At 40.5% G+C, this 20,552-nt stretch overlaps 1 protein-coding gene across 12 annotated transcripts in view; it reads right to left on the reverse strand.

The window, feature by feature from the left end:
• SMARCD3 (SWI/SNF related BAF chromatin remodeling complex subunit D3) overlaps positions 1-20,552 on the reverse strand; it is a 111,610-nt gene that overhangs the window by 10,543 nt on the left and 80,515 nt on the right. For 11 of the 12 annotated variants that reach the window (XM_074894392.1, XM_074894477.1, XM_074894308.1 and 8 more), the window contains 5 exons: positions 14,575-14,697; positions 12,624-12,719; positions 12,033-12,134; positions 9,932-10,093; positions 5,807-5,904 (listed from right to left, as the gene is read on the reverse strand). In XM_074894392.1, the coding sequence (XP_074750493.1) occupies positions 5,807-5,904; positions 9,932-10,093; positions 12,033-12,134; positions 12,624-12,719; positions 14,575-14,697 (581 nt within the window). The remainder of the gene's footprint in view (positions 1-5,806; positions 5,905-9,931; positions 10,094-12,032; positions 12,135-12,623; positions 12,720-14,574; positions 14,698-20,552) is intronic. The other variant, XM_074894071.1, reaches the window with a different exon arrangement.

Consider the following 20,552-nt stretch of genomic DNA (forward strand, 5'->3'; position numbering starts at 1 on the left):
ATTGTAATTGTTTTGGCAGCTATGCAGCATTGTAATGATTCCCAGCTACTTCTTCAGAGGTAGCAGTGAACTTGAAGACCACCACTTTGTCTGTAAAGTTGCCTGCTTAATTCTTCAAAGAATATAGCCAGTCATGCCCTCCCGTTACAGAAGATATATTGACTCTTCCCCAATACATCATGTCTGTTAATGCCATTCTGTACCACAGTTGGTACCAATTGGCTTCCAATATCCAGGACTGGTCCTGGTATGTTTTTGGCATCACATTAACTATAACCCCTCTGGTACTGAGGAAGATTTCAGTAATAGATAATACATTGTATAGAATCATAGAATCATTTAGGCTGCAAAAGACCCTTAAGATCATTGAGTCCAACCATTAACCTTACACTGCCAAGTCCACCACTAAACCATGTCTCTAAGTGCCACGTCTACACATCTTTTAAATACCTCCACAGATGGTGACTCAACCCCTTCCCTGGGCAGCCTGTTCCAGTGCTTGATAATCCTTTCAGTGAAGGAATTTTTCCTAATATCCAATCTAAACCGTCCCTGGTGCAACTTGAGGCTGTTTCTTCTTGTCCTATCACGTGTTACTTGGTAGAAGAGGCCGACCCCCACCTCACTACAACGTCCTTTCAGGTAGTTGTAGAGAGCCACGAGGTGGCTCAGCTTCCTTTTCTCCAGACTAAACGATCCCAGTTCCCTCAGCTGGTCCTCACAAGACTTGTCCTCTAGACTCTTCACTGGGTTCATTGCTTTTCTCTGGACACGCTCCAGCACCTCAGCATCTTTCTTGTAGTGAGGGGCCCAAAACCGAACACAGTATTTGAGGTGCGGCCTCGCCAGTGCCGAGTACAAAGGTACAGCAGTTGGTAGTTAGGCAATTTAATGACAGTCCTGCATTAAAAACCATTTACAACTCCTCATTTAGTGTGTGTTAAATTTATTTCTATTTGATACCTTCGTGTGAAAAAGTTTTTCAGACTCTTTCCACATGCCCTCCAAATCCCATACTGCACAGGTATGGGACCTTCCCTAATCTCTAAAGTTAACATTGATTAAAAGAATCTCTTTTCTTATCTGACTTTAAGCAGCTGATTGTCTTCCAAGGACAGTTTTTTTAAGCCTTATTAATTTCTCAGTTTCAACAGTAGACTTCCTACTTCCTATATATTTCAAAGAATCTTACTTTTTCATCTTTAACAAGTATTATCAGTAACAAATATCAGTATTATTCTTTGTCTTGTCCTATCCTAAATTTATATTTAATTTGTTGGGGTTTAGATTTAACATTTACTTTACCTTTAGGCTAAAGTTTCTTAGCGAGAAAACAGTTTTTCAGACCAATAGATCTTTTAGTCATTGTCACTCGTAATATAAAAATGCTGACTTCAGAACACTGTTTTTGAAATGTCTAGGTTGTGTGCATCTGCTGTAGGTTATAAAAAAATTGGCTCATGATCTAATTGAGCTTGTTAGACGTAGGGGAACAGAAGAATTTCCATGGATGGATTTGCAGTAGGAGTGTTCCAAGCAGGTGGATTGAGGTGATCCTTCCCTACCCTCAGCACTGGTGAGGCCGCACTGGAGTACCATGTTCAGTGCTGAGCTTCCCAGTACAAGAGAGATATGGAGCTACTGGAGAGAGTTCCACAGAGGTCCACGAAGATGATTAAGGCACTGGAGCACCACACACATGAGAAAAGGCTGAGAGATCTGGGACTGTTCAGCCTAGAGAACAGGCTTGGTGAGGAGGTGGAGGGAATTTATCAGTACCTGAAGGGAGGGTTTAAAGAAGATGGAGCTAGGATCTTTTCAGTGGTACCCAGTGTCAGGACAAGAGGCAATGGGTGAAAGCTGAAACACAGGAGGCTCTGTCTGACCACCAGGAAACACTTTTTTACTTTAAAGGTGACGAAACACTGGCACAGGTTTCTCAGAGAGGTTGTGGAGTCTCCCACATTGGAGATATTCACAAGCCGTCTGGACACATTCCTGGCCAACTGGCTACAGGTGGCTCTGCTTGAGCCGGGGAGGGCTTTTGACCAGATGATCTCCAGAGGTCACTTCCAACCTCTACCATTCTGGGATTCTGTGATGCTGTGGCCTTCTGCTAATGAATCAGCAGCAAAAGGAAGACTACAGAAAACCCGGGTCTGGGTCTGGTTCTGCTGCTCATGTCAAAAGCCATGGAGAAGGCCGAGGCACCCGGTGCTGTCTTTGCCCCTGTTTCTCCTGGTAAGTCCTGTCCTCACGTCTCCCAGGTCCCCGAGCCAACGTCAGAGCCAGGGCAGCACGGCTGTTCAGAGGGACCTTGACAGGCTGCAGAAACAGGATGGCAGCTCAACGTTGTAGAGTTCATCAAAGGCAAATAGAGAGTCCCACTCCTGGGGCAGAATGACGCCCTGCAGTGGCACGGGTGGGCATCAACTGGGTGGAAAGCAGTTTTGCAGGAGAGGAGCTGGGGGTCCTCATGGACAACAAGTGGAGAATGAGTCTGTGAGGTAAGCCAGCCGTGACAAAGGTCAGCTGCAAAACGGGCTGGATTAGCAGAAGCGTTGCCCTCAAGTCAAGGAAAGAGGCTGTTCTTGCTACGCCATGCTTGTGAAGCTGCGTCTGGACTTGTGGGCACCGGACCACAAAGATGGGACATTCTGGAGTGAGGCCCGCAGAGGACCACCAGGATGTCGAGGGGCTGGAGCACAGGCCTGCCAGGAGAAGCTGCAGGAGCCTTGTTTGTCCAGCCTCGAGAAGAGAAGGGCAAAGGGAGATGCTGTTGGTGAGTGCAACTGCCATAGGGGATGGTGAAGAAAAGGCAGAGCCAGCCTCCTCTTTGGGAGGCCCAATGGTAGGATGAGAGGCAACAGAAACTCACTGCCACATTGGCAATTGACTCAGTATAAGGAACTCTTTTTTTTTTTTTTAAATCATGATGGTAGTCAAAAGGAGGAAATCAAGAACTAATCTATTTGCAATAGGAGAATATTGGAGAGCTATGTCTTCTAGTCTACTTGTGTAATGCTAATATTGTGGGAGATGGCTTGCTGCTTTGCAGAAATGAGAAATCCCACAGATGTTTCTCTTTATACCTCTGATTTTAGGTGTGTCAGCTACAAAAAGAAGTGCAACTCAAGAAAACCTCCAGATCCAGCTTGAGCTCAGGTAAGAAGATTTGACTTCTACCAGTTTTAAATCTGGTACATTTGGTATCGCAGAAATCAGAAACTATTATACACTCTGTATTTTTTAATTGTATTCTGCATTCCCTTTGAGTCTACCTAATATTTGAAATATTTACCAAGATTAGAGGCTTCCTGTTCATCTCTATTTCACTTCCACTTCAATCCCACTGCATTTTTTGTTTTCTTTTTCAAAAGAGGGAGGTGGTTTGTGTCTGAAGAGTGCTTCTAAAATGCTATTATTTCTAGAACAAGCTTAGTATACTTCAGATTTTAGTCTCTGTGCACATACTCCAAAACTAGAATGAATAATTGTGATCTAGTTGACCTTATTGTAAATGACAGGCCTGAGGATTTATCTGAATTAAAAACACATTTATTTAAAATCACTAGGGGTGAAAAATTCCCTGTAGCAGTGTGCTGGTTTTGGCTGGGATAGAGTTAACTTTCTTCATAGTATCCAGTATGGTGGTATGTTTTGGATTTGTGCTGGAAACAGTGTTGATAACTCAGGGATGTTTTAGTTCTCACTGAGCAGTGCTTAACAGAGTCAAGGCCTTTTCTGCTCCTCACCCCACCCCACCAGCGAGCAGGCTGGGACTGCACAAGAAGCTGGGAGGGGACACAGCTGGGACAGCTGACCCCAACCGACCCAAGGGATATCCCACACCATAGGACGTCATGCTCAGCAATAAACTGGGACTTGCTGAGCATCAGTCGGTTGGTTGTGAGCAATTGTTTTCATTTGCATCACTTGTCTTTCTTGGGTTTTATTTCTCTCTGTTATTTTCCTTTTCATTATAGGATGTTGTTATTATTATTATTATTACTACTACTGCTATTATTACTATTAGTATTTTATTTCAATTATTAAACTGTCTTTACCTCAACCCACAAATTTTCTCCCTTTTACCTTTCCGATTCTCTTCCCCCATCCTGCTGTGGGTCAGTGAGTGAGCGGCTGTGTGGTGCTTAGTTACTGGCTGGGGTTAGACCATGACAAGTAGTCGCAAAACTGTTTCAGTATATTCACTCTTAAAAACTGAACACAGAGGGGCAGGGCAGAGGGCCTGTAAGAGTCTGTTTAAAGCTCAACTGGACTAGGCCCCTAAGCACCCTGATATAATTTGAACCTGCTTTGAGTTGGGAGTGTGGAGCTCTAGATGATCACCTGTGATCCCTTCTACTGTACAGTATTTTGTGATTTCATGAGTCTAAAAATTACTCACTTCCTTTAAATTCAGTGCCAGACTTCCAGGTTTATTCTAGCTTAGCTTGAGACTGCAAAGACTCTATTGCAAAGTATTCCCTATTGTCAGGAAATTAATTCTTCCCCTCTCCACAGCATTATGTCAGAGCAGTGTAATGCTGTCAGGCGCTGTGTGGTGCACACCGTGTATCAGAGGATGGTACTACACACAAGGTCCTGCTCTTTAGCTTGGATCTAACAGAAAACATACTGCCTCCAGAACCTCTTTGCCATCTCTCTGCCCTTGGAAACTTAACCATCAGTTCATTGTCATTTTTCTCCGACAACGACTATATATCTCTGAGAACCTCAGCTTTTTTTTGGTCAATCAAATAGGACACTGAGTTGTCTTCAATGACAGTATATACACAGCTATCAATTTGCATGGTAGCCAAGCTGCTTTTTGATTACTCTGTTTTATATATTCAAATGAATCGAAAAGCAAATTTTATTTCTATAGCTTATGTAATAAACTTCTCACCACATATATTACGAATTTTAAATAAAGAAACCAATATTAAGCATATTCAGAAATATTTGTTGCCAATATTCTGTAGGAAATCAAATCATTACGCTCAAATTAACAATAATGTTTAAACACCCAGATTCAGAGTTTTGATCAAGACCACAGAGGAACTTGGGAAAGAGTAGAGTATCTTAACAGCAAGGTTGCAATCCCCAAAAGTCTCTTTATCCTCCTCCCCCCTACACACAGTTCTCCTTTAAATATGGCATGTGCTGGAAGTGCCCTAGATAGCTGAAAGTTGTATTTCATCTACTATGCCAGAAATACATCTGTTTTGACAAGGATGCCAGAAGCTCAGTATCTTGGTCACAATGACCTTCTCTGACTCTACACATTCTTTACCATAAAACTCTTGAGATCTCTGACTATTTGGCTTTCTTAGAATAAGACTAATGCCCAAACAGCTGACCCAATCCCAACAAAGCATGCATGGACTGGCCACTGTATTTGAAACTGTAATACTGTTGTACATTTTACATAATAACTCAGTGATTACAATGATTGCCCATGATGTACAAGATCTTATTTCAATTCCTTTTTTTCCCTTCTAAGTGGATTCAAACTCTCATTCCTTTCTCCTTTGGAAAGAAACCTCACTAACTCTCTCAGTGGTACTCTAGTAGGGATAAAAATAAGTTGTTTTGCATACGCCTAGAGAATTGGTACCATTCTATTGAAAATAATTCAAAATTATATAGACCAGAATGACACAGAGAATGAACAAAGTCCAAGGTACTCACCTGGAAGTTATTAAAAACTGGATTCTGGTCCCTGCTACTGTAGCTGTTTGTGTATTTTATACAGTGAGTGTTTTGCACATGACAGTGCTGAGCGGACCGACCAGCTTACCTGATGATATGGTTTATCACTATAGGGTCTGGCGGCAGCAGCAGGTTAGTGAGTCTCTGAGGAATTTCAGAAAACTTTAGCCGTGGACAGTCAAAGATCTGGAATACAATAAAGCATGTTATCCTTGTCCAAAACCTAACTTGCAATTAAATGAGAAAGTAAGAAATCGACAGTTCAAAAGGAAGGTGATTTTGAAAGCTATAATTCTGGCTCCTTGCACAGAATAAATTTTTCATCACTTTTGTCCCTGCAAATTGCTGCTGTACTTAACTATCTGGGCTAGCTGACAGATGCAGCAGATTATGACAATTTTAGGTGTCCCACTTTTGGTTTAGCTGCTGAAGGGCTCAGGCCACTTTAATGGATCATCAGGATCAACTGTATCAATAATGGGAGAGAAGTGAACACTTCTCTCACTAAGGGTCAGCAGCAGCATATCATAAAGAAAACTTTTTTTTTTTACCACAGGAAATATAAAACAGTCTGCTTTTTTTTTTTTTCCCCAAGGCATGTTTCCTGCAATATTTTGTGCTAAAGAAAAATACAAGAAAACATTTTTGGATTTTAAAACCATTTGCAATTATTATTTTTTTTTAATATTAAGGAAAATTTTAAAAGTCAACATGGTTTTACTTATTTTTAACCAAGACCTAAACAGCCTCTTGGAAGGGATCCACTCCTTTCCAATCAACATCTTATGGTTACCTTCTCTTTACTGTGGTCCAGAAGCTAAGTATGTATTGAATTCAGAAAAAACCACCAACCTTTTGAAAAGATCAAAATCTGTAGTTTTTGGAAATTTTCTGTGAGTAATTGCAGTGCATTGCCATGAATCTAGGAGCACTCCTTACACCTGGAGCTTTCAGAAATATAATTATTACAGCCTTTTTTTCCCTACTGGGATTTTTGATGCTCTGAATAGGTAAGTAGGCTTTTCTCTAAAGATATTCCATTTAAAGTGACTTTAAAAACCCCCGAACTATCTATATATTAACATTTCCCTTAAAATGTGCTGTTATGTGGAGGTAATTTGTAAAAATGTTGAGGTCTATACAAATGCAAATGCTTCCTAGGGAAACTATTTCCACCTGATAGACAAGAGATACTACTTGTAGTAGTGTATCTATAAACAGAAGAATGCTTTGCAGCTCTAGAGACCAAGGATGCAGGCAGGGTTGAAAAGAATGGACTGTCAGGTTGTAGGATGGACATGCAAAGTCAGACTGTTCAACTAGGATGCTGTGGTTCCTCAGACAGACTATCACCTGAAATCCATCATTTTCTGGAGTGAGGGAATTTGATAGCAGGAATACCTAGAAGCCAGCTCTGGGGTTTGAAATATCTTTGGACCTTTTTTCTTGCTTTTGCTTGTAACACAGTGGATTTCAAATTCCCCAGCTGACGTAAACAGTGTTTCTAAACAGAGAAGGACCCTTCTTCATCAGCTCTAAAATCTGTCTAATTTGCTGGACTTATCCGCATCCAGGAATTCAGCCAGCTAGTTTCTAAAGAGCAAGGAAGTAACCAAATCTACTGAGTCTGCAACTCACTCTTTATTTCAGTTCTGAATTCTGACACTTGGTAGAAAACACTGTGTAATTTCCACTCAAAATCTTTGCATACCAAACTCCATCCAATCTGCTGTCACCACTGGCTCAATGCTCATGTCAAACTCCTAACGTGAATGCCCAAGAGACGAGAGCCTTAGGAAGGGAAACGGGAGCAAGGACACACAACAGTGCGAGAAGGAGTGGGAACCTGGAAACTAGGGCTAGATGGAATTTTCCTAAACCTTCTCACATTCCTACTTAACTGGAGTTAATGGTCTAAACTTATAACCACTGGCTCTGAAAGCCTACATGCCTATAGTAATTCTGCTGTGTGAAGTAACTCATTCAGTGATCATTTTTTAGTCTGCACTGTGTTGTGTCATTAAATATAACCACAAGCACACCAGCACAGGATTTAGAAAAGCTGGCATACCAAATGAGAAGACCCGTATCTACAAGGGAATGCTAGAGACACTGATGTGTTACGTACTGCTCCCCTAAGTGATCTGTGTGCTTCCAGCTATGACCATGATTTTTTCCAGGAGTTACATGCCAAAAACTATATAGTCTACAGAAATATCATCAGACTGGAAGGCATTCCTAACTCAATTCCTTTACCCTCCATATCTCAATCTTAGAGTATTAGGGTGAAAACCAAAAAACTCATCATGAAATGTTTCATTTGATTTAATGGGATTCATTTTCCTATACACTAACATCAGTTTTGAAAGCAAGATTAGCTCCTTGGGACAATTTTGCCAGAGACTTAAGGAAAAATGGAAACACTCAAATCAATCCCATTTATGATTTAAATCTATGCAAGCACTGCATTCTTATGAAACTATTCCAGATTAGCCAGCTCTTCGAGGGAGTGAGGTTCAGTCTTCTAGAAAAGGAATCTGCTACTTCTCAACTCTCTCATCTGACTAATCTAAGTGAGAAGGCTTACCATAAGTAAGGTATGAACTGCTGTACTGAATCAGACATCTACCACACTATCCTGCCCTCAACAGTAGCCAAAAGTGGATACTAAAGGAAAAATGTAAGAACAGGAGAAATATGTACTAGTTCTTCCCCCCAAAAAATCTCCCAATCTCCACAGCTTTGCAATTACTTGGCATTTATAACAGCCGAAGATTTTTTTTTTCCATTGGTTTGTCAATTTTGGAACCTATATACACTTTTAGCATTTGTAATGTCCTATTGCAAGGAGTTCCAAAGTTTAACTATGTTCAATTCCTTTTGTTTGTTTTTAATTTGCTACCTGCCAGTTTCAGTTGATGGCCTCTAATTATTTACCAAAATAAACAATAATTACTCCTCGTTCACCTTTTCCATTCTGCTCATGATTTTTCAGTGTTTTTCACCTCCCCTTTTCCACTTCCTCTTCAGGATGGCACAAACAAAACTGAGTCTAAACTGGCTATAGATAAATAGGGAATGGAAATCAAATCGTCTAAGCAACAGAGCGAACAGTTGTAATTTTGCCAAAAATTCTTACGTGGTTTAAAGATGGAATTTTTACTATATATGAAAAAGACTGCATGCTGTAATTCTCAAAAAAATCCAAAAAACAAACAAAAAGTGACTACATAATCCAGATCACTTTGGTTCTATATTCCTAAAAATACCCATGAATCTCACAAATATTTTGTTGTATTTTATATTTTCAAATGTGGAAAAACCCAGTGCTGCCTTTAAGTTTATCTCAAGCATTGGTCACTTTAAACAGTTGTAAATTAATAACAGAAAATAAAAGCTTAAAAAGAAAACTTGGACACAATTTTCATTGCATCATTTACTTTCAATGCTCACTAAAACATTATTCATTTATTATAACTGCAAGTACTTTCCCTAAGTGGGAATATGTCACAAACTCTACCTTTGGGTACTTTCAAAATAAATCAGGTAAGCCTGAAGCTACAGAAAAACAAAGCCAATTAAAATAGTGACAGCTCAGATCACATTACTTTACAAAATAAATATAGTCATATTTACAGAGAAGGTGAAGATGCTTTTAAGTGGCCTTCTTGGTTGATTCTAGAGGTCGTTGTGAAAGACAAAAAGTCTTAACATACTACTTTCAAAACATCGTGCAGATCATTGAGGGTATTTTATAATCTGAAGCAGACTTAGGAAAAAATAGCTTTTCTAATTATATCTTCCATGCCTTCTGCCCTTCATAAACAGGGAAAGAGAAGGGAAGAAAACAGGTCTACATATGATTTGGCAATCAGAATCAGTAGATATTTCACATTCCTTAGTACAAAATGATACACTGGGGGAAAAAACCAGTAAATCAATACAGTGAAACAATTAGAGAAAGTCCTCCTTCCTGAAAAGGCCACAACTTATGTGGGAGTGCTGAACCACCAGATGTGGTTTTTTGACAACAGAGGCACATGGAGAGTGTGCTTATTATGTTTGTTGCAGTGACTCTTGAAAGCCATTCAGTACTGAAGATACTGCAAATCATTAAGGGAAAATAAAAATCAGACATTTTCATCCGTTCAAAATTTGCAGATGAATATTACAGTTTGCCTCTGAAGAGCTACTGTGTCCAAAAAGGAGTTACCTGCTGAAAGTACTTGTCGCAGTTAATGTATTCCTTATCATGGGAGTCTTGCAGTTTATTTGTTTTGATGTACTGCCAGAGAGCCTGGATGATGGCTGATCGGGTCTGTGTGTGTATCCCCAGCAAACGGGCTAATCTCGGGTCCAGTTTAAACTGTGGAGGCTGTAACAGAAAGAGGAGATGGCGATGGCAATAGAGAGAAGCGCAGATAAATACACAGCTGTGAAGTTTCAGCTTTAATTCTCAAGGGACTCTGTTCCTCAGGAGAAGCACCCCATGCAGTGGCAGAGATTGCAAAAATACAAGATGCTCAGATGTGTACCACTGTCGGTGCTCTGGAAGAACTATGCCTAGGGTCTGGAAAGGAAGAGGGACACTCTACATGTGCTGTGCACACAGACTATCTGTATCACATGCTTTAGGTAATAACAACTTGCATGCAGACTCAGGAAAAAATTTTCCTTTTCAACATGGATGTATAATTTGACTTTAGGGAGTGGGAGAAGAAAAAGAATGGTCCTTCCCCTGACCTACTGGAGTTTAACCACAAAAAGAGAGAACGAAGTCATGACGATGCTTCTACTGTTGCTAATAACTGCTCAGTTGCCTCACATCAACAAAGTACCTTGGAACTCTGTTTTTCAGGCACATTCCCACCATTCTGCTGCATACCAGAAAATTTACTTCTCTTGACCTCTGCGATACAACTCTTCAACTACCCTGTTCTGCATCTCCAGTAATATATGTTCCTTGGATACTCTGGAATTTGGTGCCTCTTCAAGTGTGTACCCATACTCAAGTTTAATATTTGCCACATTATTAGGCAAGGATTACTCTGTTGGGTGCCAGGACACCCAATAACAAATCAAGACTTAAGTATAAGAGAACATCTATTTTAAAGCATAAATTTATAATAATGTGAGCACAACAAACATCATTATATTGTCTTAATAGTAAAGGTTCTCACTGGCTATATCAGCATTTCAGTTAGCTCATACACTCCCTAAAATTAGTAACATTTTCTCTCTGTTAAATGTCTTTATCCTTGATAGATGTTATTTGCATGGAGGGGAAAGAGAATGGCACAGAATGAGTTCTTTAAGTTATACAATCAAAATGTATCTGAGACTGAACTGCCATTGAAAAGGGAAATCTCATCTCCTCTCAGCAGTGCATTTTTATCAATTTTCTTAAGACAGCAACATTTCTTTCAGGGATGGTTTCAGTCAGATTACTGAGTTCCACAACGGCACATCTCCATCATGCGTGCCAAGAGTATGGAGGCTGTAGCAGTGCACACCCGCAACTGAAAGGAAAGTGTTTTTTTGAAGCAGTTTAGCCTTACAAGAGCTTACAACAGCAACAGTCTGAAACTGCCCAGGAACCTCTTTTATATTCTATCTCAAGGCAGTATAACCTAATTTTTGCCTATTGGTTTGTTTCCTGTGACTGGGATCAGGGAATTGATTTGAAAGTAAGTTTTGTTAGCTTTCAAATGGATCAGTTCCCTGACTCGTTTGTGCTCAGCCCACAAATACTACTACAACAGAACTAATACTGACAAAAGAGAGGAAGCAGGAATGCCTAACAAGGCCTAAGAGTAACGGCAAGTCTAACCCATGTAGGGCAGTGTTGTTTTATACCAGATTAGGGTGACAATGTAATCCAAATTTAACAAAACAGGAAAGCTGTGCGGTCTGCTCTGAAAAACAGGCTGCCACACCTACACAGCTAGTTCAGCTACCACTAGCAAGAACCACTCCTTTCAATTTCTGTACAGGACCACACACATAACTCATGTGCAATTTATTTCACTCTTCTCTAAGAAGCCTGTGGTGGAAATTCATATTCCTTCTGCAGGTGGGAAATAAAAATAGTAATTATCATAGTGCCAAGAACAATATTTTGCTAGACTATAATAGAAACTTACTTGATGTGTCCCCTTTAAATTTTAAATAATCTGTCAGTTTGGACTATGGACTATGTGAGATTCTGAGTCCAAGTATATTGTTTTTTGATGTATGTGACAGGACGAATTTGTTCTGTTGCACTATGTCCCAATGGCTGTATTTTCCATGCCAAAAGCAGTGAGTGCACTGACCTGGTAGTCCAACATGAGGAGTAATGTGCAGCGCACGCTGACATCACCGGGTCTTTTCACCTGGAAGCCATCCGTTTCCTGGGTTGTGGGAGTTCTGTGCCACTGCCAAAGGAAAAAACAAGTAAAACGGTCAGTCTCTTTTACACTGGTGTCCATGGAGGTACATCTTGTACAATACACTATGCAAGAAGAAGACAAGTATAAGCCTTCTGAAGACCTTGCAATTCAAAAAAAAAAAAAAACCTAACCAAAACCACCCCAAATAATTTCTTGCTTTGCCCTTACAATTCAGCTTATTAATGCACAATCTGTTCTGCTGTTAGCATGCTTTACTTGTTAGGAAAAATGTGCACAATTTTTTCATCATTTCATACATTCTGTTCTAAGATGTGCACTACATCACTATCACATCTGTGTTTTTAGACTATATAGATTCTGTTTAATAAATGCTCTTAAAATGAATGGAATTTTGAAAACTTGGAAAGACCTTAAATGAGTGCAAGGTAACTTGAACACAGTAGACAATGGGCACATAGCTGTTTATCTGTGCTAGTATCAGGTTTGTATGCAAAGGGTGCACGACCTTCTTACCTCCACAAGATGGTTGTCAGGTCCATAAAGATCTTTGTCCAGTTCAATAACCAAGCTCTTAAAAAAAGATGAAAACTTCCGCTTCTGTTTGCTGAGCTATACAATCAGAAGAAACAGAAATGTTTAAGGCTGAGTATGTTGACTTATGTTCTATGTTTTCTTCTCAGGCTTTCTCTTTCTCTTGAACATTAATTCCCATATAGGCCACAAGTGTGATCAATCTAATTGAGTTTTCCCTCTGACAAATGCAAGGCAAGATGCAAAAATCTCAACAGTGGTGGAACACTGCACACTGAAGGGAAGATTTCCCTGACTCTCAGTGTTATTGGAAAGGACTGGCTTGTAACGTGAATATGTCACCTGTGAGAGTGGGTCCAGAGGAGGCCATGAAAATGATCAGAGGGAGGGAACACCTCCCCTGTGAGAACAGGCTGAGAGAATTGGGGTTGCTCAGTCTGGAGAAGAGAAGGCTCCAGGGAGACCTTAGAGCGGCCTCCCAGTACTTAAAGGGGCTACAGGAAAGATGGGGAGAGACTTTTTACCAAGGCCCATAGTGACAGGACAAGGGGCAATGCTTTTAAACTGAAAGACAGTAGCTTTAGATTAGATATAAGGAAGACTTTTTTTACAATGAGGGTGGTGAGACACTGGCACAGGTTGCCCAGAGCAGCTGTGGCTGCCCCCTCCCTGGCAGTGTTCAAGGCCAGGCTGGACGGGGCTTTGGGCAACCTGGTCTAGTGGAAGGTGTCCCTGCCCGTGGCAGGGGGCTTGGAACTAGATGGTCTGTAAGGTCCCTTCCAACCCAAACCATTCTATCATTCTAAAGGCACTGCATACCTTTAATAGCTTGGTTGTTTGATGAATGCTAATTTCTTGTTCTGATTTATCATGACAGTAAATCTAAGTAAAAGTATTTTCTCTTACATTTTGCATTTCCATTTAATTATTGGTATTTGCTGTTTACTACACTGCTCCTGCTGTCAAAAACTGGGAGGTCTATATTCAGATGATCTGACTTTCAGATTCTATTCTATTCTATTCTATTCTATTCTATTCTATTCTATTCTATTTACATAGAATAGAGTCCACAGGATTTCAATGAATTTCTTATTTAATGCAGATAATCTTTTAGAAATACACCACCTTTTGATTTAAAATTTGCCAGTAACTGAGAAGCTATTATTCTCACTAAAGAATCTCTTTCTTTGTTAAAATATATACTCTGATTTCTAAACTGAATTGGTCTAACTTCAATTTCTAGACATTGCACTTTGTCACCCCTTCATCCTCCAGTAAGATTATGATTCTGATTCATGTAGTTATCTCCAGACAGACGGACATGCCTTGAAAGCCTTGCCCTCTCCATACATGCACGTTCTCCATCTGTTTACCCTATCAAACACTTAGCTTGTCAAGCCTGTTCAAATAGGTGACACCTTTATTAGGAAAGTCCAGTCTTCCCTGAAGAAAGCTAAATCCATCACTGAGGTTTCGGAGGACTTCAGAATGATAAAAGTTTTCTTCCATTCTTGCTCTGACCATCCATCCATCCTCTTGTCCTCCCTAGGAATATGAACTACTTGCTTCTCCTTGTTATCCTACTCTTCACAGGATCAGTGCCTGCTGTAGGCCTGATTTATCACACTTCTCATGACCTGAACCCTGCCATATCTTTTAAGGGAATTGTCTCAGGCCTGTTCTCTCCACCTCCTCCTACCTGTCCTGTCCTCAGGTCTGCTCCATTTCCTGCTGCCCTCCCTGCCCCTCCCCAATATTACCATTATGGCCTTATCCCTCCCTCTGGCTGGACTTGGGACCTTCCCAGCATCAACAAGCCAATGCTGACATTCAGAGATGTCTCATCTGAGTTGGTGTCCCCAGTAAAGTCCACCACCCCGCAGGACAATCCCTAGGTCCTTGCCAGCCCCGGTGAAGCACAGGTAAATCATACGTCATCCAGGAGCTTCCCCTCCACTCGCAGCTCCCATGAAGCAATGCTGCCATCAGAGTCGTCAGCGTCAGATTTTGCAGGATTAAATGTGTTGGAGATGTAAAGTCTCAGTTTCCGCTTTTGCTGTTATACAAATAGAGAAAAGAAAAGTACACATCCAGTTTAAGTCCAAGACCTGAGGAAGCCACAGGAAAGGCGATAGTTACACATTTAGCAGAGAATCTGCATGTTTAGTACAGTTGCACCAGGTTATACTAGAATTTAAGATTTGGTTATGTATAAGAAAATACACTGAAGAGCTGAATCTGAAACTTCCTTTCAGAAACTATTGGCTATACACGTAAGTGGAGAAAAACAGGAGGTTTCAGGGCCAGGCCCATGAGGCTATACATCCTGTACTTGTGGATTAGATATTTGAGAAATCGTTGTAAGAAAAGCACGATATTATGCCCTCCTGTCTAGATCCTAGCTAGATTGCTAAGGCTCAGCTGCAAACCTCTTGCTGCATGGATGTCTTTCATAGTTGTATCAGATCAGACTTGTAAATGGCAGTCACAAATACAGATACTGCTGCAAATTACATGCCAGGTACATCTGTGACCATCTTCATTCTACCATCATGCAGAGCCTGGTCATAGTCTTCCTACAGACACACACCCAAACGCACACAATTGCTGCCTCTTTAACTGCCTTTCACCCTAATCAAACATCTTGCAGCTCCAACTTGCTGTGAGACCTGAGTGGAAGAAGGCACTGTGCTTCAATCCCTAACCCAGGTGTTCCAGTGTGTGAGAGACACAATCACGCCTACCCGTTGTCATTTTTACAGGCTAAGGTTTCCCAACCACTGTACTGGCTTATGGCTATGTTATTTCTCAGTGCCCTTCTCTCCCGTGCACCAGGTGGAAAACCTGGCCATTCACTCTGATGCATGGATTCCAGAAAAGATATTGCCAAATATTTCTTTGGGACTCTAATCTCAAGTGTCTGTTTATAAGAGAATGACAAAAAGGCTAGGCTACAGTTGGCAAGTTAATGCAGTCAAAACAACCTTCATACAACATAAGAAAGGAGTAGTCTTGTAAAGCTTTCACACTCACACACACACATATAGGAGAGAAGGAAGTTTTTAGTTTCCTGCATCAGGTCAGGAAACTAAAAATCTAATATGGCATAGAGGAATGTGGGAGGCAGAGATGTATGGCTGAAGAGGAATGAGAAAATGCCTGCGTTTTGCCAAATCTAGAGAAGACAGTGACAGAAAGGTTTGATGGAAATGGAGTGTCAAAATCCACTGACAGGGAACAGGATTTTCAAAAGTGCCAGGACTCCTGAAAATGACAGCTTGACACAGATAAGAACAGGCAGATAGGTAGAAAAATATTCCTGGAAATCCATATTCTTTCTCCATCCTTTCCTAAAGGATTTTGGTTGTTGAAGTGCTCTTTCATTATATAAATTGGGTTTTTTTAATGACCCAGAATCTTGATTTGGTGTGGAGGACTTGTGAAGGACTTCACATTTCTAAATTCACAACTCTTCTAATGAACTTGTACATTTTACGCACTATTCCTAAATTTTATCCTCACCTGAATTATTTGCAAAATGGTATCTATATATGTAAGCAGCTTTTTCTTAATAGTTCCTCCTCAATACTGATATTTCAGGTTTATATCACTGATTCCATTTCCTTTTCTTCTGATTTCCAAAGACATTATCTCTATTCTCCCTTCTACCCTGGAAACTCCTTCTCTACTCATATCTCCCCATATCCAGGTAGGAGCTGTCTCTGTTTCCTCCAAAGTCTCACATGTCATCACTAAGATCATTCTCTGCAATAACATTCTTACTAAAATCTGAATATTTTAGATGTCTTCTTTTCTCCTTGCTTTCAGGCTCTAGCTGCCCTGTACAGCCCACCTAAAACCAAGTCAGTAACAATGACTAACTCCACTGTGAAATACAAAATACCTCTCCTTGACACTCTCCACCATTTCCCTTTGCTAACCCCTTATCACTTTTCTTTCAAGTCATGCACAAGCCAGATGCAGCTTACATTTCAGAACTGGTCTCATGCTGGGTTCCCTATCCTTTCCCTGCTCTGTCAAAGTCAGAGTCTGTATATCATTTGTTTGTTTCTCCCACATCTCTTTCTTCAATTTACAGTGTTTTCTTCCACACAATGAATTATTCTCTTTCGCAAATTTAAGCCTTTCCTTGCTGCAACTCCTATAAATCAGTCCACTTCTTCCACACTCTCATCAGAAAGGAACTTGCATTAATTATTAATTAAATCCTAAGTAATGGCTATCTCTAAAGTTATCTTTTGTCCTACTTTCTACATATCTTGATTTTAGATCAAAAACTATTTAGCCTTTGAGTCCAACATGTTACAGACACTACTGATGACCTGTAAGTACTGTGGAATGCTGAGCCTTTAGTCTCTGCTAAGCAAAGACATTCTATCCAACCAGCAAAATGTATAACCTGCACTGGGGGGGTTAGCTTCAGAATGTGGCCCAAAGGTACTGAAAATTTGCAATACTATTAGGGCAGTGATTATCTCCCAAATGCAACCACAGAAAGATCTTTGCTTCTGACTCATCAGGAAATCAGTCAAATAGGTCAACTGCACAGCTGCGAGAGAACCCCAACACCAAATGGGCTTCAAATCTAAAAAAAAATCTTTATTAGAACACAAAGCAGAATAAGGGAACATAGAGAAGGAAAACTCACATCTGGCGGATAAAATGGAATAAATAAATAAACAAATAAATAACTAAGGTTTTGTAAACCAAATTTTCTCTGCTCACATGTCCTTGAAAATGGTTCATTTCTTCAGGCTTGCTCTTATTCCAGCAACTCTGTGATTTCCGGAGTTGCAGAAAACTCTGTAGGGTCATTTCTGAGGAGACACAGAGAATCCTCTCTTTTTATTCCTTAAGCTTCAGCTGTGTTTGTGCTATTGTCTTCTCTCAGGAGACTCCAAATTTCTGCTTTTTCTTCCAGCTTCTTACTCAATGGTGGCAGTCCCTCATCCTTTTTGCCTCACTGACTGCCCTACCCTGCACTCCAGCTGGCACAGTCTCCCGCTCCGAGGGTTCTACTAAGCCAAGTGTACCTTAGGACGCGACAAACACTAGCCTTCCTTTCTACAGCTGAGCCACCACCCTTTAAAAGGAACCTACACAGCAAACAGATGTCAGCCATCACAGTTGTCATAACCAGTAACTCTAGACCTGACCTGCAGAGCGCAGCAAGATCTGCCAAAGACATTCTGGTAAGCAGTCTAAAAAAATTGAAAAAAAAGGCATTTGGCCATGAACACTTGAACAGCAAACATGTCCTCCCCTGTACAGCACCATACTGACCCAGAGACATTCAAGCCTCCACAACTACCTTTCGGAAGCCGCTGCCAACATGTCCACCTCCTGTTTGTTCCTTTATGAGTTGCTGCTCCATTTTTATCTTCTTTCTGCCCTTCCTAGAACTTCCACTACCATCTCTTCCTTACATATGTCCAGTGTTGTCAGCACCACTGGCTCCTCATAAAAGCTATCTGGGAGCAGCTCTGCTCAAGACATCCTGAGAGGCTGACTATCTTATCTTCCAGTTCCAGGAACTAGACAATGGCACTTGAACTTGTCCTACATACACTTATCACCAACAGTGGTAATACTGAGGAGTGGTAATGAGCAGTGGCATTTAAAGAAAATGCGTTTAGAAATCTATCAAAACATCAAAACCATAGCTCTACAAATGAACATTTTCTTTGGACCAGCAGGCTCCTTCTCCTCTACCATGATTTTTCTCCTGTCAGCTGTGAGACATTACCATCTCACCTGATGAAGCAAGATCCTGGCAGAGATCCAAGAGTACAGTCTGAATCCCTTCTGTGAGTAACCTGTTCCCCAGTGAGTAACAACTTCAGCACCCACAGCTATGCTGTTATCATCATGATGTCCACTCTTGGAAGATGTCAGCTTGGAGATGATATAGATAGTCAAAACTGAGCTCAAGGAAGAAGAGCACCAAAATGGCATTGTCTGGGTTTTATAGCCACTATACAGACCATAGAGTCTCCTTGGCTGAAGACACACACCCAAAATCACTGCACTCAGTTCACTTATCAGTACTTCTGGGTTCTACAATAATGTCAAGCTCATATCCAGAAGGCTCTGAGAGTGAGGTATTCTTCCATCTCCAGTTGAGCAACTCCATCTCATCCAGGCAGGAAATGACACAACATCAGTTATGTGTAGCTTGTTTACTTTGCAGCTTAAATACAGCAGTGCAATGTATTTGGGCAAGAAGCCACTGCACTTCAATAAATTCTGCAAATTTCTTAGCAACGCACATTATAGCACAGATCTAAAATCTATTCTTCTCTCTCTATGCTGGCTTCTCAGAGAACAGAAAAGCAACCACCCAAAACATGTGGCCTTGTCTTTTACTGGTAGGATTCTCAGTAACTTGGAGAAAAAACTAAAGAGAAAACTTACAGCTCTAGATCAAGAAGCAAGCATCACATTTCATCTCTTCAGACCCACTGAAACTTTATCACCCACAAAGACAAAGCTCAACAGGGGGGAACTTCAAGGAGACTTGATCAACATTGTGAATCAAATAACCTCTTGTCCAAAAATCAAATGCTTAAATCTTTAAGTGTAAGATACACATCTTCAACATGCATCTTTGGTTTGTCCTCAGCGAAATGAATTTGAAGGCACATTGAAAAGAAAAGCTTTCCCCAAAAAGCACTGTATTTCACTTACAATTTCTCCTTGAGGAAAAGAAAAGGAAAAAAAGAAGCTTATGTGACAGAAGATTGGTCATGTTAGCGATGAACTACTGCAAAGGTCTCAGCTACGACAGCAGCACAAATGGTGGGAGAGCTCATGTGGAATGAAACAGATCTAAACAGGAGGCTGACATGAATGCTGGAGCAGCAGAACTACAGCTTTTTCTCTCAAATTCTTCAATGTCATCTTCACACAAATCAATACAGATTTAAGTTGAAGTAAATGGGTGAAATGCTGGAAATCCGTCACATCCTCCAGAAAACTACCTCTGGTTTATAGTGCCACATTTTTTTTTTCAGTTTCCATTAGCATTAAACCCCTAAAAAGTCAAATCAGAAAATAAGCATCTGAAGATACCACGATCTGTGTGATATCCCCAAGGCAAATCTCCATTGACTGCTGAAATTAAAGTTTCCTTCAGTGAACTCTCAGGTAGGACACAATTCCAGGACACTTCCAGGGAAGTTGTGCTTGGGATTTCAAACAAATGAACTACGTTATCAGCAGATAGTCTATTGCTGACTGAATCAAGGAGATCTGGCTGCTGATCCTATGATCCTTGTGTTAAGAGCTCTCTATGCACATCTTAAAGATGGATTTCTATGTACCTCAACACAGCATAAAACCCCATGCATAAAGCACAGGAAAGATTAAAATCTGTGTTTCTGTTTTTGCATTTAGAGTAACTGTTTCGTGGTCTCACAAAAACCTTTTAGGAAGCAAAAAGAACACTGGAAGATAAAGTAGCATGGAGACTAGAAATCAGGAGACAAAAAGAACAATGACCATTAATAACAAGTGTTCAAGTCTGATCATTATAAAAGAATCAAATGAAACAGAGAGTGTCCATATCAGAACTGGAATATAGAGGTATCACTCACCTAGAGGAGCAGCAAACAGATATGTCAAAATTTGTAGAAGAAACAAAATTAGTTAGATAACTCACGACAACAAAAGATGGACAAGAACTTAAAAACAGCAAACCCAAAGCAGGAAAATTAGTGGCTTGGTAGAATAGGCAAGTATCATGAATACTGAAAGGAACTACCCAATATTTACTGAGTTTAAAATTGCACCAACACATGAAAAACACCTGTAGACAGTTCTATAAAAACCTCAACAACAAAAAAACCCACCTCCAAAAAAGACAAACAAATGTTATAGAGGAATAAAACA

The sequence above is a fragment of the Strix uralensis genome, chromosome 1, assembly GCF_047716275.1.
Source record: "Strix uralensis isolate ZFMK-TIS-50842 chromosome 1, bStrUra1, whole genome shotgun sequence".
Classification (NCBI taxonomy): domain Eukaryota; kingdom Metazoa; phylum Chordata; class Aves; order Strigiformes; family Strigidae; genus Strix; species Strix uralensis.